Source organism: Mixophyes fleayi, chromosome 10 (genome assembly GCF_038048845.1).
Source record: "Mixophyes fleayi isolate aMixFle1 chromosome 10, aMixFle1.hap1, whole genome shotgun sequence".
In the NCBI taxonomy this organism is placed as follows: Eukaryota; Metazoa; Chordata; class Amphibia; order Anura; family Limnodynastidae; genus Mixophyes; species Mixophyes fleayi.
Window position 1 is genome coordinate 91,780,132 of NC_134411.1, and position 23,359 is coordinate 91,803,490.

Genomic DNA, 23,359 nt, shown 5'->3' on the forward strand with positions numbered 1-23,359 from the left:
CCACTGATTTTCCAACAGTCTACAGTAACCTGGGCTGAATTAAGAAACAGATGGTCATTACTTCATAATGCTGATGTGCATTCCCACTTAGGGCTCATTCAGAGGACCGCCCCCAGAGCAGATGCTCAGAGGAGGGGCTTATCATGACAGATGTTGGATTATTCAGTTCCTGTCATGATAAGCTCTGCCCCCAGTCTTCATAGATTGCGGTTAATTACTCTGACAGGATAACTTTAAAAATCAATCACGCTCGATTTTACCATCTTTGGGGCAGAGCTGCGTGTGTCCGTATCAATAGCGGAGGCTCGCAGGCATCGAGATCAACAATACTGATGCCTTTTCAATAATGACCGAGGAAGCAGATTTGGTCTCAACGCTCACTAAACACTTGTCTGATCGAACCCTTGGGCTTGTCAAGTCAGCCATGCAAACTGGACACTTATTGCTTCATTGCCTTTTGGCTAAGATCAAGTGCAGTTGTGGCAGAGTTGTGCTTGGTCCTCTGGTCAGGGGGCTAGGAATCGGCATTAAAAGCCCGGGACTAATGTGCGACCCTGAGCTGCCATAAATCTCAGGTCTTGCACCATAACATGTGATTTTGTTGGCAACCTGCACGTTAGATCTCTGTCTTTTACACTCGTCTTCCTTTTGTCCCGGCCTTATGGCTGGGCGGGAAAATATATTTAACCGGCTGTTTGGCCGGGGCCATGACCGCACGGCACTATTTATTTTTTCTCCATGTTTGTCAATTTCACCTTTCACAGATTTTAGGGGTGCGGGTAGGTCCTAATGGGATCCGCATCTCCGAAGATCTAGGGGTGTCTGTGTGGCCTTGAGATTCCAGCACCCCTGAATCCACTAATGCCCTCCCTTTCGGGGAGGGGCAAGTTAGTCATGCCCTAGGTAAAGCTCCGGTATATCCCGAGGGCAAACGCGACCCCACTAGCCTTGTGCCGAAGAGGGTCTAAGGGACCTTTCGGTCTCAGGGGAAGGGGATTAGGGCTTTCCTCTTCAGAGGAGGACCAGTTCTGCACCCTGCACTTTTTTGTTTTTTTTTACAGGGTACGAAAGCACTGTTACCGGACTTTCAATTAAAAAATACTGGACACATAGACAAAAGGTTACCAGAAAGGTCGGAGGAAGTTCTGTGAGCACCCTAGACAGCAACCTTCTACCCATCGGAAGTGGTGCCCCAACACTGCTATTTAGTAGGCAGGAGGTGGGAGTGTGGCGCTGGGTAGTGACATCATAGCTCAGCGCCGCTCTCCCAGCCAATCACTGACAATGAGGAGTAACTGTTGTCAGCTTCACAGGTAAGACGCTTCTCCTCCATATCGGCGGTCCCCGCTGCATTTGAGGGCACCATTCAGTGCTTTAGGCACCCCCTAACTATTGACCCACTAGATAACAACCTTGGTTTGCCAATTCGTAGTGTCGGCCCTGGCTACCAGATTGGCCATTTAGACACCTTATCAAGTACACAATGCTGCGTGTCTGCACGACACCTAGTTTACATGCTTACAGCAGACATGCGTGTGATCTGATTGCAGTGTAGACATGCAGCATGTGTAATCTATGTGTCAGAATTGACGTGGTTGATCTGGAAGCCGTAATTACAGTAAAACTGACATATTGCATAATCTGGCTATTGATATGCAAATTATCCCAGATATGAAGGGGTTAAAATAGCCTTTAATCTCAATGACCTAACTATGATTTGTAAAATTAGTGGGGGGATGGGAGTAGAACATTGCATCTTTGGTCAGATTGGGTCACACAGGGGTATATGCAACTTGACTCAAAACCAATCTTAATAAGCAGAGCACAGAATACATCATGCGGTGGTCAGACTGGATATTTAATACCAGGCATATATTGAATATGCATGATACATGGATCCTATGCATAATAAAAGCTGCACTAATGCAACCTGCAACTAATTAGATTGCAGTGCAGCAATGCATTGTATACTCCGTACATGGCCAATCTGGAGACCATCTTTGCAGTTCAGGGTGTTCTGCAACGAGAAAACAGTTTGAGAACACTAATACTTAATTACTCTCCCGAAATGTCTGGGAAGCTCACAAATTTCAGAGTTGTCCTGGTCTTAATCACCCTCCCGGGTCCCACGTCACTTTGTTGTGAAGTGAACGGGGCATTAATAACGAGAACTTAGTTGTTGCTCTCTGCTTTGATGATGCAAATCATGTCGTCACTCCCTTGTCACTAAATTGAAAATTCCTTCAGTTAACCTGACAGTATGTTTTTGGACTATGGGATTAAACCCATGCAAATACTAGGAGGACGTACAAACTTTACACAGATAGGACCCTGTTTGGAATCAAACTCATGACCCCAGCGCTGTGAGGCATCAATGCTGACCACCGTGCTACCCAGTCATGTCTTTATATAATCAGAGTTGTTTATTTTCCTTTCCACTGGATAGGTCACAAGCTGCTCTCTGGACAGTTTGCTTTCCAATGCATCAGAAAACACAGGCACAGAACAGAACAACGGTGCAAACATAAAGCAATGTGTTTAGTAAAAGTTGCATGGGGGTACATACAAGCCAAGTTATTAAAGGCGGAAAACCAATTTATTTCCTGGTCTCAGTCTCAATGACATCCACATACCACCACGAGACAGCAGATTGGTCCCACAGGTCCGCCTGTGGATATCACCAGCAAGTTTAAATTCTTTCCCTGTGGTTTTACAGGACGTCTGTTCTAAACACCTACTTACCCTCTCCGTAAAGTCATATTTAATAATATTGCATGATCTATACATATGTTTTATAATATAGTGAGTGTCTCCTGGTGCTGTAAGTGAAGTGCTGGTAGCTCCTCCCCTCCTGTCATTGTAGTAATGAATGGGTTATTGAAACTTCTTAGACAAGTGAAGACTGGTGGGAGGAGTCAGTATGCAAAACAAAGAGAAAAAAGAACAACACAAAACAGAAATAAAAAGAGGTGGGAAGTCAATACTTATAGCAGCTAGTCATTAACAACTCCTTCAATTTGTGAAACACCCTTTTTCCCCTGTTCAATGAAGTGTCTCTGATCATAGCACAAACTGGCAGCTTACTTTGGAATAAGGAAATGGTCCAGTTTGACTCTGCGCTGCTGTATTTAGCCCTAAGTGCTCTCTTCAGTGGGGTTTTCATTTATAAATTAATCAAGAACAAGGTGAAGATAGAAAATGCTTCTGTGTGTAGTCTGCTGTCACTGTTCATGCTGGGAATTGTCTGCCTCTACGTTGTGTCTGGCAGATTTGGTCTGACCTTATTCATAGGAGCGTGTGTCCTGTATTACATCTCTATACCTGTCAGACAGATGCTGTCCACTCAAGGCAAGGCTGTACTCATCACAGGTAAGAGATATCGCAACTAGACCTGTGTACAGTGTGCTGGCAACTTTGTATCACGTTTCTCTAGGTGCTTAAAATCAGAACTGCTACTTATTCAGCATTCTTATCACTGTCACAATGTAGTTGTTGCTTTTATCTGTGCCAAAGGTTTATGCTACTTACACACTGGTGGTAATACAAGTGAAGATGCATATAAATTGCACATTGTGTCTATGTAGGTGTCAGGTAGGCATTCGGAAGCATTTACGAGTGCGGTTCAATCTGTGTGTTTTAAACATGCGCCTGTATTGTATACACCTCAGTGCGTTTAAAATGAGCGCACGTTGACACGTATTAAAGTTTTTAAATGTGTAACACTGAAAATGAACTAGGAGCCTTTATAAACGCAACACACGTAACAACGCCAATATTTCTGGTCTCGTTTCGTACAGTGTTATATATTATTATTTTATTTTCACACTTGTAGCCTACAAATGCATCTTGAATACTAAATTGTAACGCCAGCGTGTTCATCGCCTTAGCCTACAAATGCATCCACTATAGTTATTGGGGGAATTTATTCAGTTTAAAAAATCTCTGAATTATTTTTAATGATTGACATTTAGGTCTCTTTAGTTTCTCCTGACCGAAAACTGTTTAAAAAGTAGCCCAACTTGTTTTGCATCTTTGAAATGTTTGCATTAAACGTAAAGCCAAAATAGAAAACATTTAAGGTCACTATTAGATTAATATTATTGTTAGAAGTAGTAGTAATAATAATAATATTACAAAACTATCTTTAAAAAAGAAAATAAAAGTTGTTACATTTAATGTTATCTGTTTACGTTAAATATATATTTTAAGCTAATTTTTTGTTTTTAATAAAATGATTTAGATAACCAAAGGTATACAAATATAGAAATAAATCTGGGAATATATATAAACGGGATGGTGTATGTGATGACAAATCATTAGTCATTATTTGTCCCAATAAGAGTCTGCCTGGTAATATGTAGCTCTTTTCAAAAATAGTTTCTTTGTATCCATAGAGTAAAAGTTTATTAATTAGAATATGACTGAAGGATTTTTAGTATATTTACATTAACACAATTTGATGTATCTGTAAGTGTAATGATAAAAATGCACCTAAGACCAAGGTTTACCGAACTAAAAATTGCAATTTAAAGTGAGTGTGTTGATATTTTGCATATTGACACTACATTCAGTATTATTTGAGGTATATAAGTGAGTGTTACCATTACGTCACTCCCCCCTCTCCCAATTGTCTTCATAAACCATATGATATTCCGGGCTGTCATTAGGAATCTGGAGAGAACATTTAAACTTCCTGTAGTGTTGATAGAATTCCACAGTGTTCTATAGCAGACATTACATGACCTGCAGTTACCCAGCTATTGTAGACCTATGTATGAGTCACAGTAAAAAGCTGGCAAGGCATGCTGGAACTTCTGGTTCGGCAAGAGCTGACATGCCACAGGTTGCTGATCTAAATAATTTATTCTCCATATCTCCTCCCATGTAATTTATTGCAATACGCAGTCTCTCATAATAAGAGTGCGATGAATAACAAATCATGAAACATCATTGTTATCTCTAACACCAGGGGGTAAATGTATCAAGCTGAGAGTTTTCCGGCGGGTTTGAAAAGTGGAGATGTTGCCCAATCAGATTCTAGGTATCATTTTGTAGAATGTACTAAATAAATGATAGCTAGAATCTGATTGGTTTTTCAAACACCGCCGGAAAATTCTCGGCTTGATACAGTTACCCCCAGGTCGGTGACAGATAGCAAGAGAGCGGTATATAATGTCACAAAATATAATGTTATTGTCGGTTATCTATTAGAAAACAGTATATAAAGGACGACATAGTGATGTTAATAAGTTATATCAGTGCATGAAAGCGCCAAAAATTCAACTAGAGCAAGTTTAGGCAGCTGGTAACCATCATGCTGTCTCCGGAGTGTGTGTATGTAGAACCACAACATGCGGAGATCTGCAGGTTGATAACCTGAGTCTGTAATGAGGCCGTGAGAGCTGTCTGGGGTCATAAGTGTTGGTGGACTGAAACATTTAGGGAATTGAAGTCTATCTCCCGTATTTACTAACGTTTGCAATATTAATCCAATCCAATTGGCAATTTTTGGCCAGCACAGTGGCTCAGTGGTTAGCACTTCTGTCTCACAGCACTGGGGTCATGAGTTCAATTCCCGACCATGACATTATCTATGTGGAGTTTGTATGTTCTCCCCGTGTTTGCTTGGGTTTCCTCCGGGTGCTCCGGTTTCCTCCCACAATCCAAAAACATACTGGTAGGTTAATTGGCTGCTATTAAATTAACCTTTGTCTCTCTCAGTCTGTGTGTGTATGTTAGGGGATTTAGACTGTAAGCTCCAATGGGGCAGGGACTGAATGTTCTCTGTACAGCACTGCGGAATTAGTGGCGCTATATAAATAAATAGATGATAATGATGATATTCCAGCCTCCCACCTAACTATCTGTCAAGATTTAGGTACAGATGATGTAGGTGATGATTGACCTTTATTTATGGAGCTATGTACAGAGAATTTTCAATCATTTACATCAGTCCCTGCTCCACTGGAGCTTATCATCTAAATAGACTACTAGACAAACACACGCACGTGGGGTTATTAGATCAGAAGTCAGTATGTTTTCATGGAGTGAGATGAAATCAGAACACACAGAGGACACCCACACAGACATCAGGAGATCAGACAAACCCCACACAGATAGTGCCCTGGTCGGGAGAGCGCTCATGAACCAGCATTTTGAACAGTCTTTTATATCCTGCTTAGTTGTCATAGCAACCAGAGATGCTGATATACTGGAGCATGACCACAGTCTACATCCAAAAAAGTCATCCCCCAAAACTGTCATCAAGGAAATAGAGTATGAACATAAATACTAGAGATATTTACTGACCCCCGTGTTTTGGTTTTGGATCTGGATTAACCCTGTGTTTTGGTTTTGGGTTTGACAAAACTGCCCTTGCATGTTTTGGTTTTGGATCTCGATTTTTTTTTTTTTATGAAATCCAGATTTTTTTAGTTTTATTTTTTTTTGCTAAAATCACATAATTTGGCTAATTTTTATCCCTACATTATTATTAACCTCAATAACATTAATTTGCAATCATTTCCAGTCAATTTTTGACCAGTAACAAGAACACTGCTACCCCTGTTTCTGTGTGAGCAATGTCACTGGAGACTGGAGAGTGACAAGAACACTGCTACCCCTGTTTCTGTGTGAGCAATGGCACTGAGCAATGTCACTGGAGACTGGAGAGTGACAAGTACACTGCTACCCCTGTTTCTGTGTGAGCAATGGCACTGAGCAATGTCACTGGAGACTGGAGAGTGACAAGAACAGTGATACCCCTGTTTCTGTGTGAGCAATGGCACTGAGCAATGTCACTGGAGAATGACAAGAACAGTACTACCCCCTGTTTCTGTGTGAGCAATGGCACTGGATCTCCTGGGGTGGGAGGTACTTATGGAATCCAAAACCCGCGAGATCCGACAACGCAACAATGACGTTTTGCCTCGATTCAGATGCGAGGACGTGCGAAAGTAACGAGCCGGCTCACGAGCCTACTCGGATCCCCTAAGTTCGGGTGGGCTCGGTTTTCAGAAAACCAAGCCCAAACAGCTCTAATAAATACAAGTACTTGCAGAAGTTTTCAGTTTATAGAACAGAATTGGTTTTGTGTAGTTACATTAAGTAAACCAATGTTTTAACATTAATAACTCATCACTAACTTGTATCCAAGTTGATCCAAGTTATTATTCCTAAGACCTCCTTTATATCTGTGTATGGTATGTAATGTCCCCCTGCCTTGTTCTATAGATTTTATCGCAATTTATTTAGAAGTTCTGTGGTGAAACAGAGACCCGGAGCGTGCCTATACTAAGGCAGCAGGTTTTGGGGGTGCATCTAAAGGGAAGTCATTTAAAAATGGCAAGTTTGTGGATGCAAAAGTCTAATAATGCTTAAAATTAGAACATTTGTCTTTTAAAGTGCACATAACTCATAGAGATGGTTACGGTAGTTTGAGGGATAAGAAGGACGTCATTTTAATGAATGGCTCAACACAGCCCTGATGCGAGTACTTAGAAAGTGAAAGTACACAAGTGCGAGTATTCAGACTTCACTTAAGACTCCTTACCCCGGCAGAGGCGCGACGGGGGAGGTAAGGGGTGTTGTAACGTAGGCAATATACAATACGGGCGCGTTTGAGCAATTGCTTACAGATTCAGACCACTTCTAATGAGAGGTCTGCAAATCAAAAAAGTGGAGATGTTGCCTATAGCAACCAGATTCTAGTTATTATTTATTTAGTACATTCTACAAAATGACAGCTAGAATCTGATTGGTTGCTATAGGCAACATCTACACTTTTTCAAACCCGCAGTTTAGTAAATATACCCCTTTGTGTCTTTATATTTATTTAATAAATTGGTTCAACATATATTCCATTTTCCCCAACATTTTTGTCTGTGCTTTTGTGTGAAAGAAACTCTGCGACGATCAGCAAACAAAGCAAAAAAAAATATAAGACTTTTTCCCTGGCGGACGGAGGATTCTTCTAAATACTTCTAGATCACTGGAGTTAATTTATTACTGCGAGGAGCTCAGCCCCGACATGTGACAAATATACTTAATATATGTGATTTATGGTTAAGTTGTTTTTCTCCAGTTGAGCTTGCGGATAATCTCAGCATTTGTATTAATCAGAACATATTGCCATTCTTTGCATTTCACCTCATAAATAACTGTTGCCAGGAGCCTTGCATGCAAGTCTTAGGTTACACGTGTGCTGCTCTCGATTGATTAACAGTGGAAGGGATCGCTGGAATGTCAACAACGTGAACATGTCTTATATCTTAGGTGCCGGATTACGCGTGGTCCTGAATTTGTGATACTAAACTACCAATTTCCAAGGCTTCAAACATTCCCCAAAAACTCACCTCTTCATTCATTGCCTAGCAGCCCTAATCCTTATTCTGCCACCTTCACCACCCCCACCTTTAGCTCCCACTCAGCTTCTCCCACTTTGTGTCCACCCCTCCCCTCTAGAATGTAAGCTCTGTGAGCAAGGCCCTCTCTACCAGTGTTTTCTTTATGTAATTATGTCATGTTGAACATTTTTATGTTTGAAGTTATGTCATTTTGTTGTTTTTGTATCTAGGTAGTTTTGTTGTTTGTTAAAGCCCCCTATGTATAGTGCTTCGGGCCCCTTGTGGCGTCTTATAAATAAAAGGTACTGATGATAATAATAGAGCTAGGTGTGGCCCTTTTACTAAAGGTGGATGTAATGCGGGTGCTCTCCACAATTTCACCTACTTCTCGCTCAGGAGTGACCAGGAAAGGGGCTCTTGTAGATGCAAGTTTGAAAACCAGATTGGCTTTTGGATATCACAGGTCTAGTAATACAGATCACATCACAGTTGTTATAATAAGTTGGCTCCAGACCAGCTCTAGATAAAATCCACTTCTTTATTGAAAACCTCCAGCACATACATACACAGTTATGAGTAAACCATGGGCGATGTCTCATAGATAACACCCAAGAGCTGACACTCCACATCTCAGGGGTAATTTTTCATATTCTTGACATCAGATTGTTCCCACATCACTGTAGTGTCCCTTGTCCCGTTCTTCTAGACATGGTCATCAAACAGTTCACAGATACCTGGGTTCTATTATAATGCTCAGGCTCCCTGGCTGCCCAGTATTAATCACTTAGAGGGTTAACTCAACACTTAACGTCTCTGCAGCTCTGCATGGCTCCCGCTGGTCTCCAACGCGGAACTCTCTCTTTGCGTATCACTCTCAAGTGCAGCTCTCTCAGTATCTTATGTTAGTCCTTGGCTCATCAAACCGCCGGTTGACTACTGGACAAGGTCAAGACTTCACAATGGACTTGAACTCAGACAATAGTCACACTTGGAACAGAATCCCCAGAGGTCAGTTAGACTAGGGCATCAGACTACTTTAATTCAAACCTTGAATTAATAAAGGTTTGAGAAAGGGCAAAAAATTAGCTGTAAGGAAAAGACCATAATGGGATGATATAAGAGAGAGAACGGTAGTGTAGCAGTGACAGCTGAAGAGAGGGGATAAAAATGAGTGTGAGAGAACATAAATGTGACCGGTGAGACAGAACATAACGGGGACCAGGATACCACAATAAAAAAGTACTTTGAAAAACTTGAAAAAAACTAAAGATTGGACCCAAGATTAAGGGTCTGTGACCTTCAACCCACAGTGTATTCAGTAGTTGAAAGGCACTGTGACAAAATCTGGGTTTTGGACTACCAGAGGGTAAAGGGTGCTGAATTGCATTGGGATATGGTAAAAAGCATTGCTCAAAGTGGAAATTTAGAAATGGCGGTATGGAAAATGTGGATGGACTTTGATATTCTTACAATGACAGCAGTAGAAGTGGCGGTGTGGCGTAGCACCGTATACCAGCCACCCTCAACGACTGGTTGAAAATTAGTGTCACTTTTACATTTTTTATAATCATTTATAAAATCAGCTTTCATTTATAGGATAATTCATTAATTATGTTATGGTAATTTTTACGTTCATTTGTTCAGTAATCTTGTAATAGTATTGATCTTTTTAGTGGAATTTAAATAAAGCTTTATAGTGTTGTGTCATTGGTGAACACTGTCAAATTCTACCTCCCCAACTTCTCCCCCTGGCCACCAATAATAAACATAATTTCTTTAAAAGTGGCAAGATCTTTAGGCTATTGGTCTAGTTAGCTCTTTCTGTGTTGGGTTTGCCGGCTCTCTCCAGAAGAAGAGGAGAAATGGCCGTCACCGACAAATGTCCGGCTTTTGTTAAAAGTGTGTTTTCTGTGGAACATACATTTGTACTCTTAATTTTTGTTTCAAATATTTTTTATTGGTATAAAAGATTCTCGTTTTTTTATTCATACGCATATATATTTTTTTGCCTTCTGTTGTTGTACATTTGGGATTTTGTAACGTTCTCCTTTGTAGTGACACATACTGAGGACAAAGCTGCATTCGTCCAAGAGTCTAGCGTTAGATTTACGGACTACCAAAGAATTTGTAGTCGTAGACAAGTTGTGTAATTAGTTGTGATCCTTGTTGTTTGACTTATATGTTTAACCCTCTAGTGGGCATCCCAGATAACTGCCAGGGTAAGATCAGGAGAGGTGTTGGTGGAAAACTTAGATTGTAATTCCCGTTGCATTCTAACCACAATGTCAGTGTTATTACGTTCAGTTCCTAGGCTAGTCCTTAGGGAGTTTTTGCCTAAAAGAAAGTAACTTATTCAGGATTATGACTTCTGAACCGCAGAGAAGAAAGTAGAATCCCACCAATTTGGGTTGGAATATCTCCAACTGTCCATCAGTTTATAAGAAGATCATAGTCTTTGGAACGAATTACAAAGGCCGCCTTATGGGTAATGTTAGGAAATGGTTATTGGGACCTGTCCAAAAGCGGGTTTGCAGATGGATTAAAGTCTCTTGCAAGTATTGTAAAGCCTTTACGAATGTTCAAGAGTGAGGGGCATAGAGATCAACAAAGGTTTATTGTCTAGCACCATATAAAATATACTGTGGATGTTACCTATTCCAGATGGAATTGGATTAAACATTATAGCCATAGTTGTATCACCTGTTGATGCTTGCTTAATCTTGGATAAATGGGCGTATCAAAGTAGATGACTATCCTTTGCAGAAAGATGCGTTTCCTTGGGGGGGGGGGGATAAACTAAATCTTTAGTATGCATTGTAGAGTAAAGAGCATTTGTTCAGGGAGCTTAAACCCTTAGCATTATAAGTAACTGGTTCAAGTGTCATTGTTGGAGGTCCAGATTATATATATGTAAACTTAAATGAATAAGCTAAGAGTTAAACACACTTGTGCCTAACCAGATGTGTGTGGTGAAAGACAGAAGTAATAAATATCAATAGAATACATGGTAATATGTGCTGCCAGTAACTCTGTAACATTATATCTCAGCAATAGTATATTCACAATATAGAACTTTCCAGGAAACATTAGACAAACATTCCGAGGGAAAAATAAAGTTAAATGGGAGGGAATGAGGGAGTGGTGGGGATCAGTGCAGACATGAACAGAGGGAAAGGACCGGGCACTAGAACTGGTCCCGTCTCTACAACGGACAGGTAAACCTAAGAGAGATACAATGACCAGTCACTACAGGAAGGCAGGGCAGGGAGGCATTCGCCCCCCCCGGACTGGTCCCATAGTGGGCTAACTTGGGCTGGGTCATTGGCCCACCTACATTTCTTTCCCCTTAAAATGTCCCTAATAGTCTGCTGAGTCGAGTCATGCCCACCAGGCTAAAATTTGCAAGCCCTCCCCTGGGCGCGAGTGTGCGCTGCTCTCTTAACTAAGTGTCGTTATTGTGGTGTTCCTATAGCTTACTCTCATTTTTAACCAGCTCATGACTGGTCACAGATATAGAGCAGGTTGGCGGCTCTATGTCTCTTACACCAACTTTATTTACTGTTGCGAATAATGGGAGTCGTATGCATTTTGTATACTAGCGCCCTAGTTTATTTTAGTGCTTATTATTTAGTTGGTCATTATTGTGGCGTTTTTTACAATAGAAAAGAAAATAATTTTCCACTTTTATTTGTAAGCCATCGGTGACATGAGTCAAAAAATATTCTGATAAGTTTCTGTGATTCCTGACTAATAGACATTTTATAACCCATACTTGCCAACTCTCCCTGAATGTCAGGGAGACTCCCTGAAATAGGGGTGATCTCCCTCACTCCCTGAAGTGTCTGGCATTCTCCCTGATGCTGAGCCAGTACAAGACCTGGTTGGCTTCCCCATCTGTGGCATGATGACACAGTTCAGAAATTGTGTCCTATGTCCCTGTATTGATGCCTATGGAGGTGACCATTTTCATGGAGACCAAGATTTAATCAAAGACCGACAGGTAAGACAACATGACTTCCGTAACGGAGACAGGAATGTAAAAGACACTTCAGTCTCTAGAGATTCATCAGCTGCTTTTCTTTAACACATAGTTGCCTACATTCCGGGAGACTCTCGCATTTCTGGGAGACCTCGCAGGGCAACCTCCCGGTTCTCGCCCCCGCAATAGATAAGTGGCGGGGTGGGGGCTTAATGACACAAATATCGCGTCATCTTAGCCTGTGATTCATCAATCCTCACCCCCACATGCCCACCTCCCCCGGGATCTCCCTGAAGACAACGAGGAAAAGTTGGCAAGTATGTTATAACCTGGTGTAACATTACCTGATATGACGGGTATGGAAGACTTATGCTCTGGTTGGTGGAAGGCGCAGTGCTTTCCACACTGATTAAAGGAAGGAGAAAGTGAGTGGACAAAACAATAGCTTCCTATTGGTCCGCACATTCCTCCCAGGCTACCAGCACAGCACAGGCTCTTGCCCATCTGTCTGTGCAGCCTTGAGGCGAGTCCACATAACCCCCCCATGTGCTGAGAGCACAGCATAGGGGGCGCCAAGACGTGACCACACCAAGGCCCAAGCTGTGTTCGCTGCTAAAGGAAGTGGTGGATTTAAGAAATCTGCTGTAGTTGGGAAGAAGAGATGGAGCTTAGCAGAGAGCAGCATAAGATATAATTTTACAGACCGTGTTTCGATGGCTCAGCAGCCTTGCTGTACCTTATCCTCCTTGCCACAGGCCGTCAATGACTCCCAAATACAGCGATTGTCCATAAATCCCAAGCACAGTCTATAAAAACCAATGTTCCCATACGCCATAACTAAAGGAAATTGTATTTCTCTTTAATGTACTTTAGAAAAGTTCTACCTGCTAAACCATTACATCAAATTGTCCTTTGCCATTTGAATATGTAGTCCTTTGTTTCACCGCAGCCCAGACGCCTTCCATTTTTCGGTTTATTATTTATAATGATGTTTAAGGTTTTCATATTAAACAAAAAATAAATTAAATATAAGGACACAGTGTTGAAGAAAGAAAAAAGTTTTGAGGTCAGGAGCCTATGAGTTTCCGACGGTGTATTTCACTATGATTTCTCAAGCGAGTAGATTATTTGCCTGTCGGAATCATTTCTGCTGCAGTAAATTGCAAAAAAAATCATCACTCCAATGTTGCATCCCACTTCTAACACCATGTTAGTGACAGCCGTTTTGTTGATCTTTATCTTCTTAGTAATAATTCACTCACGCAAATATAAGAGATGCATCAATGTTTATGTTATCATTATTTTTTTTTAACTAGTTATTATGAGGCTTAGGGTACTTCCACACAAACCCTTTTCTTACCAAACCCCAGCACAAAACATGCCCGAAAACTGGATAATTCTTTTTTTAAAAAAATAAATAGAATTAGATGTGTGCATTTATTTTATAATGGCGCATTGCGGTCTACACATCATTGTTTAATAGTGCATACAATCACGTACAGACACTGCACTATAACCTCTTCATTGCATACTTTTTCCTCACCCCTGTGCTGAGCCTTTTTAAGCATATTTTTGGCTGCTGAAATTGCAACACGAGTGTTATACCCCATTCATACTGCACCAAAATCCCGGGTTTTTGCCGGGGCGAGCTCAAACGACCCGGGTCTTGGTGCAGTATGACTGGTACAAGTCAAAAATCCCGGGTCTAAAAACCCGGGTCTTCAACCCGGGATTTATCGAGGGGTAATTCCCGGGTCGAACCCGGGTTGCCTGCACTATGAATGGTGCAACCCGGGTTTTTCAACCGGGGTTGCACAGAAAACAAGCTGATTGGCTGTCTGCCTGTTTCTGGAGGATGATGTCATCGGTGGGAGCCCGTGGAAGAAAAAAAAAACAGTCACCTTTCAATGACATCACTATTTTTCAGCCAATGAAAACTGCTCTGGTGATGACTCCCACAAATTGCCAGGGCACAGACTTGTGCAGTATGAATGGGGTCAACCCGGGAAATTCCCGGGTCCGAGGTGCAGTATGAATGGTGTTTCTGAGCTGGGACGCTCCGAGCCCCGGCAAAAACCCGGCTTGAAAAACCCGGGATATTGCCGGGGCGGCAGTATGAAAGCGGTAGTTATTTTTCTATGCAGGATCCATACAAATCATACTTAGTTTTTTTTTCCAAAAGTCTTTATTCCCCCAAAATTATCATTGGTTTCTTTACAACACAAAACTTAAAAAAACAAAAAACGTTTTCTAAATTAAATTTGCAAGAAAATAAACTGTAAATGTGGCTGTTTTTTATTGCTTCTCTCCAACGAGTTATATAAAGTTAGGAGCAAAATAAATAAATAAAAATGGCGCAGGTTTGCTCTTGGACAAACCATGTTGCAATGCAAGGGGTGCAAATGCATTTATTTTATTTTAGTTTATTTGTGCTGGAAGGAAAAATGCTTTGCATGTAAGACACAAATATTGGACAGCTTTTTTTTTTTACACTGTGATTTAGAGTTGAGTTAAGACACGCCTCCTCCCAAATCTAAATGTCTGCACAGTTTAAATATGACCCCACCCCCACCCCAAATGCAACATAGTTTTGCCAAGGTGCAAATTTGATAGATGTATTTTGTTTATTTGCACATTCTGCGTTTAATGATTAAAATGTGTAGAAATTATATGGGAAGGTCAACATGGTATACCATTTAAGAAGCTAAACATCCTGCTGCATTAAATTGGGGATTACTCCCCTTTATGAGACAGAACTGTGATGCACAGGAGTTTCCAGAAGGTGGCACTATAGTGAAATTATGCTTTTCATACATCTACCTACTGAGGCCCATGAGCGGGGGCCATTGCATGATTGGGGGTTGGTGCATGCACAGTGTAGCTCCCCTCTGGAACTGAAATCCCCATTGAGCCTTCACTGCACAAGCGCCTGGCTCCCGCACATGCTCAGAGGTGCATTTGCTTCTGCGGTAGTTCCACCATTGTCTGTGATCATAAACCTACTGTCAGGATTCACTAGGATGAGTGGGATCCTTCTGCTATCAGCTGGGATCCACCCAGAGGTGCGGAATCTAACAAAGTGGAAGATTTTAACCAGGGACTCCCGCAAGGGAATTTTCTGCTTTGTAGCTTCCACACTGCAGGTTGCGACCCTCTACGGGAGTTCCCAGTGAGCAGTGATAGAGAACTGAGTACTAGAGAAGAAGGTAGTCACTAGATAGTCACTATTGAGTGGGAGTGCTGAGCGATGCTCTGCGATCGTTCATAGAGAGATAGATGTGATGATCTGCAGTAGTTACCACTAATGAGTGGCGCAGGTAGTAGGTGATTTGCAGCAGCACACACGAATGAATGGAGCAGGTAAGCGATGATCCGCGGCAGCACACACGAATGAATGGAGCAGGTAATAGGTGATTTGCAGCAGCACACTTGGAGAGATGACAGCGGTGATCGCAGATGTTACCACGGATGAGTGGAGCAGGTAATAGGTGATCCACGGCAGCACACACCAATGAATGGAGCAGGTAAGCGATGATCCACGGCAGCACACACCAATGAATGGAGCAGGTAAGCGATGATCCACGGCAGCACACACCAATGAATGGAGCAGGTAAGCGATGATCCACGGCAGCATACTAGGAGAGTTGAGATCCAAGTGCGAGTGCATGAGCTGCTTCCAGGCCAGGAGTCTGACGAGAAGAACCAGCACTAAGAGGTGCTGGGAGGAGCCTTATAAATGAGAGGCGACCAATGGATGAGCGGAGTAGGTGAGAACAGGTGAGACGGTCACTAGCGCATGCGCAGAGCTGTTGCCGACTTGACAGCCGGAGGACAAAGCGGAGAATCTGGAAATGAGTAGGTGCTCAAGTTACCGGGTGACAGCCGCAGGAGAGCGGCATGTGACACCTACTAAGAAAGACTATAGTTTAAAAGGGGAGGACACTTTGTCTTCAAACGAGAGAACCAATCGCGTCTTTAGAAGCCAGGCTGGTGGAGATAGCGGATCTCCCATCTCTGGGCTCCTCTCTAACATTTTCTGTAGTGTAGAGTGTGCGGTCCGAACGCCCTGTGACTTACCCTCCCGATTGGGACATCTCGATTTGCAGGACTTAATAGAAAATGGGTGTCGTGTACAGATATGGTAATTTAGGGGCGGAATTTGGCTGGAATGGGGAGTGGGGCTTATTTTGTTCTGCATTCAGGATTCTAAATGTTGGGAGTTATACTGTGATGTCATTGCACATGTGCGATTGCCCCTTGACTCAACAGAGATCACAATGGGTTAAACAAACCAATCATATGCAGGGAAAAATAGTGTGGATATTGCCTTAGGCTGTATCCAAAGATCTAGCCGGCATCCAGACATTATATTCCATGCCTGTATCCCACAGTTTGTGGCAGAGAAAAAGGCTCATGTATTTATGTTCATTTTTATTTAGAATCTCATTCAAACTAATGGAGAATTGTTTCACTGTTACCTAAAAACAAATTTCTAACTAGCATCCCCTCTCTCCCAAATTAGAAGAACTATGATGGGGGGGGGGGGGGGGTCCATGCTAAGGACCCCAACATTTAATCAGCACACTGGTTTAAAAATCAAGATCTGGTTACAACACGCCTCCACATAAACCACGCCCAGATCTACTTAACCATGCCCACAATCTCATGAGGCCACACCTACTTTCTGATAGGCCTTTCTGAATCACAGATTTTATGCTAGTTGGGGGAAGGGCTTATTATTTGCAAGAAAAATAAAGAAAAAGTTTTTGCACAGAGTTAAAGTGCATACAGGAGTTTATCGGCGGTGCTCCAAATACTCTTAAAAAAGTGCCAGTCTGAGCGCAGTTTAGAACTTACTTGCATAACTGGATTATTTTGTAGCTTGTACAGGTGAAATGCAACTGTTAGTTCCAAATAATGAAATAATGTTTTTCATTCTTGCCTCTCTCTTGCTTCTTTTGTTAGCACCATAAGTAAAATAAATATGTTTAGTAAATATTGAAAACAGATAAAGGAGCCAGACAGTTTAATGCAATAGAATGTATTACCTTAATATCTTCTCACTAACGAGCTCATGTTTCTAGACGCAACACAGAACAGTCTTTATTAGAAGTCATGTATTGGCAGGACCTGATGTCGTTTTGGGTGAATGAAACACAGATTAAATCCCAAAACCTTTTCTAACCCCCCGAGTGCTTTTTACCTATTCCTTTGTAGCGGAAATTTTGCAGAATTGTGAAGGCGATGTTTTGTTATATAGTATTATTAACCAGTTATCATGTATAGCTTGTTATATCCCCAAAAACAATGACAGTAATTATCATAAATACCCTCTGTATCTTACTGTTTTCTTACATTTTAAGCTTCATTTATTTGGGGCTGGGGTAAGACGGTAAATAACTACTAAAATCTATATTATATAAAGTGATTTTTGTTAATTGAACATCCTGCGGTACCCAGTATGAATCTTAGTTAGGCCATGTGTACTTTCTATGACTAGAAATGGCAGTTTCATGGTTAAACCCTGCACTATAGCTCAGGCAAACTAAATGTCATCTAAATTGTATTATACCTGTTTAATGGGAGTCACGTACAACATTTTGGAGTAGTGTACATTTGCGTGTCTTTATGTTTAATGTGCACAGTTTGGTGTGTGCTTACATGCCTGCATCACGCAAAATGAGCAGGGAGACAGATCATCCTGTATGTTACACACATAATTGGGACGATAAATAACGGACAGTCCTGTCCCCGACCTGTGTGATGGTTTAATGTAATAGAGAACGTCATTAAAACGCCTGGTCGCTGGTTCCATCAATCTTTACATAAATCATTCTGATTTTATTTACCACCGGAGACTGAAGGCTAAGGAGATTTAAAAACCATTTGTTCTCACAGGATTGAACAAGTCATGTGGGGTTTACGGACCATTACCAATGCAATTTTCCAAACATTTCCTAGAAAAAGGTCGTCGGATCTGTTCCCCCTGACAGCAAAAGTAGACAAAAATGTTGAGATCCTTCAATCAAAGATCTGGAACAGTTCAGTTCATAGTGAGACCATCATTTTGCAGGTGAGCGAGTGGGAATGACAAACATGATATTAAAAACAATGGCAACAAAAAACTATTTAAAAATGTTAATAAAACATTTTTTTCCTTCACTGACCCCCGGCTTTCACCGGCCTGAGCGACAGGAGGACAGGCTCTGGCCTGTCAGAGTTAATCTTTCAGTTATAATAATTTACGGCAAACGCAACCGAATACAAATACATTTGTGCAGAGCGCCTTCAACCGAGAATCCATGTTTAGTTGTCCCGTAGTCATGGCGTGAGAATGCAGCCTGTTTGTGCTCATGTGTCTCTTCTGGCGAAGAGTCATTTTCTCTGTTTAAAGATTTTAATGACAAAAATGCCAACATGGTGCAGCAAATCCATGGATTGACAGTGAAGTGTATCAGGGCCCGTTGTGACTCAGTTATGGGCTAAGCAGCTGTTCGTATGGCATTTCCTCCCATGGCGCGAGATGAAGACTTTGTTCGAGGGGCAACAGAGGTGTGGTTCTCCCATCCGTGTATTCCCATAACTCGTCCCTTGGCCTACAGTGTCAGACTGGCGGAATGCTACAGAGCCTTCAACAACAACACTATCCCTGCATACATCTCATATCGAAATACTCTCCCTCTTAGATCTACCTCTGACCTGCGCCTTGTCTCGTCTCTGGTAACCACCTCTCACTCCTGCCTACAAGACTTCTCCCGTGCTGCGCCCCACTTATGGAATTCCCTACCGTGCTCAGTCAGACTTTCCCACAGCCTTCAAATCTTTAGATGCTCTTTGAAAACCCATCTCTTTATTATAGAACTTACCTTATTCCCAATAATACTATTCACACTAATGTATCCTCACAACTGTCCCAATCTCCACTCTGAGCCACACTTGCTCCTCTTGTCTCAGCTGTGCCCTCTCCCACTTAGAATGTAAGCTCTCTAGTGAGCAGGGTCCTCTATACCCTTTGTTTTCATGTCTGCATTTATTTTGTCTACCTTGTATGTCCCTGTTTTATGTCCCATTTTGCTTACTGTACGGCACTGCGGAGCACTGTGGCGCCTTACAAATCTATGATAATAATAATAATGCTATGGTAGAGGCCCACTGAAGGGGTGTGGCCTGTTACTAGAGGGGTGTGACCAGCCACTATTGGGGGCGTGGCCAGTGCACAGAGGACTCGGCTAGCGCCATAGTGTAGTATATAAAGAATAATACCATAATGCGATAACCACCATTCCTGTGTTCTGTGTGTTCTTCCCTATAAAGCTCAGTTAGTCTTACTATACCTTACTATCTTTCTCGGGTTGAGCAGATGGATTGATTTGGGTTGTAATATATTCAATAACAGGTTTACACAGACTGCAGAAAATCACCCAGGTTATCAATTAATTACTTCAGCCCAGGTAACAGCACCAAGAAAACAGTGCGAAGTTCCCGGAGCAGAGCATTTTGCACCAGGAGAAAGGTGGTATTTTTGGAGTCTACTTTATTCCTTGCGAGCAAAAGTAAAAATAATCAGCCAATCAATATGCTGTACTTTAGACAGGTGCTGCCCCATTCAGCTCCAATCACTGGTAAAAATGGGAATTTTCCAACACACCGATATAGTGACTGAGGAAATGGCATCATTCTTAAGTAGTGTAGCGAGAAGCTCTTTATAATCATCGCCTGCTCTCTCTTGGCTGTAAAAGACACGAGACTGAATTATACAGCCCGATGTGTCATTTCATTTATCACTTTCCCTGGCAGCACATAAGTAATTCCCAGCTGTCATGTGGCCAAGAAATACTGTTCAGACGCCATGTGTTTCCTAGAAACACTGCGAGCCTGTGGAATCGTGACTGTGGGAGGATGTAGATTTGAATGTAAAAGTTGACTATCTGTGCATGTGAAAATATACAGCTGGGCGCTTCCGTTTCCTACGGGTAGCGTAGAGATGCGTCCATAGCACATAGGGGGCAATCGACATCAGCGAATCAAAAACTAGCCTGAGTTGTTTGGACGCAGAGTTTATGGTTTGGTAAGGAACGTATTTCAGAAGTATGGGTAATCCAAAATAAGAAACGTCTCAGACTTGGGCATTCGTTTCCGTTTCATGGACAAAAAAAAAATGTTAAAAATAGATTACAAATATTTTAAAAAAAGAATAAAGTATTTTTGGGAAACCAGGCGAATCTTATCTGTATTATGCTGAGTGTTAACTTTAGAATGAAACTTTGTAATCAATTCCAATGGGAAACTGGGACATAAAAAGGGGGATGGTCTTCACTGAGACCACCACATATACACACTCCAAACACAGTTCTCTTATACACACTTCCATATATAGATACACACTGACTGTCACATGCAGACTATAACATGTGGTCTCTGTCATGTGTATACATATATATGTTTGTTCTTTAAATGTGTACTGTATATAATTATTATAAAATCTCATGTTTTTCCTGAACAATATGTATAATTTATTTCACTGAAAAGATATTGGTTCTGATTCTGCTTTAAGCGCCTACTTATTACTTAATTACTACATTTTAGAAGTAAAATTAATTTGTATGAAAAAATACAACACAAAATGACCCTGACATACTAGACCTTCATCATCATCATCATCATCATCACCATTTATTTATATAGCGCCACTGATTCCGCAGCGCTGTACAGAGAACTCACTCACATCAGTCCCTGCCCCATTGGAGCTTGCAGTCTAAATTCCCTAACATACACACACATATAGACAGACAGAGAGACTAGGGTCAATTTTTGATAGCAGCCAATTAACCTACTAGTATGTTTTTGGAGTGTGGGAGGAAACCGGAGCACCCGGGGGAAACCCACGCAAACACGGGGAGAACATACAAACTCCACATAGATAAGGCCATGGACCTTTTATTTGTTACTGGCCAAAGCTCCTCTTGTATTCTTCACTATTGTGTTCATGAGGTGGCAAAAATGTCCAATGATCATGAATGAGACACTCCAAAATCAGGAGATGGGGTTCAAAAAGGGGGCTTTAGTAGAGAGGAATAAGGTTTGCAAAGTATCCTTATTATATCTCTGCTAATACCTCCCAGACTGAATAAAACAAATTAGACCACATCCCAAATCTCATCCCTCTGCTTAAAATGGGATATAGTTTGCACCTTACATTGACACTTTGCTGGAAACCACAATTAAACCTACAAACATACAAAAGTGCCACACGCAATAAAGACAGCCCTGATGTCCCCTCATGTTCATGATTAATTTAAGGCTTAACTAAGGCTAAACTGATCCGAACTGAACTTTAATGTGACTTTTTCAACCATGTGCATTGTTAGTGGTCAGGTGTATCTGCAAAGTAGGCGCATATTGATTTTCTGGTGGCAGGAAATGACTGTGCCTAGAAATGTTGTTAGCTGGAGACAAGTAGATGGAGCTACACACAGAATGAAGCACTTTTTGTTGTTGGCAAATGACCCTTTAATTTATGGCCTTCAAAAGCACAGAATGAATAAAAAAAAAAAGTGAATACATAGCATTATAACATACTATAGCCGTCCCGTAGTGTTGTTGATGATGATAATGATATGAGTGTATGTGTGTATGGAAAATTGCAATTTATGCATCTTTGCTGCTGAGAACTTGGCCAGTTCCTTAACTATAATCATTTACTTTGGCTGGTATACACATCTTTGCATTTGTGATTTTTCTGTCCTAATGGAAACACGAACATTAGCCCCCCCCCCCCCCAACTTTATGTAAATTAAAGGCGTCCTATAAGTGTTATTTTTCTTGGAAGAAGAGAATGACCGGAAGGATTTTGCTTCTCTTTATCTGAAACATCTCTTCTTCCTGTGCATTTATTAGACATACACATCCATGTATTCCTGATATGGAACGTGAAATACAACCGCAAAATCAGTGGGAAGGTGTTTGGTATTTTGTAAATTAAGGGATTATCTGTGATCTGAACCTTATCCAATTTACCAGACCACAGGCTCAGTTATCAGTGTTTTTTCACTAAGACATATTATGTCTTGATTTTGCCTTCAATCATCATCATCATGATTTATTTATATAGCGCCACTGATTCCGCAGCGCTGTACAGAGAACTTATTCACATCTGTCCCTGCCCCATTGGAGCTTACAGTCTAAATTCTCTAACACACACACACACAGACAGAGAGAGAGAGAGAGACTAGGGTTAATTTTGACAGCAGCCAATTAAGTTTCTAGTATGTTTTTGGAGTGTGGGAGGAAACCGGAGCACCCGGAGGAAACCCACGCAAACACGGGGAGAACATACAAACTCTACACAGTTCAATCACTTTAACATGTATAACCATTTATTATTGTATAATGACCCTGTAGAACTTTAATAGGCTGTCAACTAATGCCATTCCTCGCTCATCCAAGAAGAGGTGTTTGTTTTGGCAGGGTCTTGCTAACTTTGTCTCTTTTCCTCCCATCCTTTAGGGTGTGATTCTGGGCTTGGACATGCTCTAGCTAAGCACTTGGATGAACGAGGCGTTCTTGTTTTTGCTGGTGTTTTGGATAAAGACGGACCAGGTGCCTTAGAACTAAGCAGGGTTTGCTCGTCAAAGCTCTCTCTGGTCCAGCTTGACGTCACAAACTCTTCAGAGATAAAAACGGTTTACGATGAAGTCAAGAGCCGGGTACAAGATGCAGGTACAGAATCTTTTATCTTTGGAAGACCACATCATGTCACGAAGCACCAAATAAGCAGAGGATTCAGCTAGCTTTATGATGTTATACTACGTCCTTTGTTTGACACAAGTAGGGAGAAGAGAGAGAAAAAATGATTCTATGCACTTTATCATTTATAGGGGTGAATTCAATTTGGTGCCAGGTGCCGCGATGTATCTACGGAGCAGTCTGCGGAGACACATTGCGCCATATTTTCTCAAATCTCCGTTCATTTTCTCTTGCGTCCCATAGAGATGAGAAGAGATAATTAGCGCAGATTATGTACCGTATTGACCGG

General features: G+C 41.5%; 1 protein-coding gene across 1 annotated transcript in view; it reads left to right on the forward strand.

Moving 5' to 3' along the window:
- Positions 1 to 3,043: 3,043 nt before the first annotated feature.
- Positions 3,044 to 23,359, forward strand: part of LOC142103606 (17-beta-hydroxysteroid dehydrogenase type 2-like) — a 33,715-nt gene continuing 13,399 nt past the window's right edge. The window contains exons 1-2 of the mRNA XM_075187691.1: positions 3,044 to 3,369; positions 22,831 to 23,043. Of these exons, the coding sequence (XP_075043792.1) occupies positions 3,099 to 3,369; positions 22,831 to 23,043 (484 nt within the window). The 5' untranslated portion in view covers positions 3,044 to 3,098. The remainder of the gene's footprint in view (positions 3,370 to 22,830; positions 23,044 to 23,359) is intronic.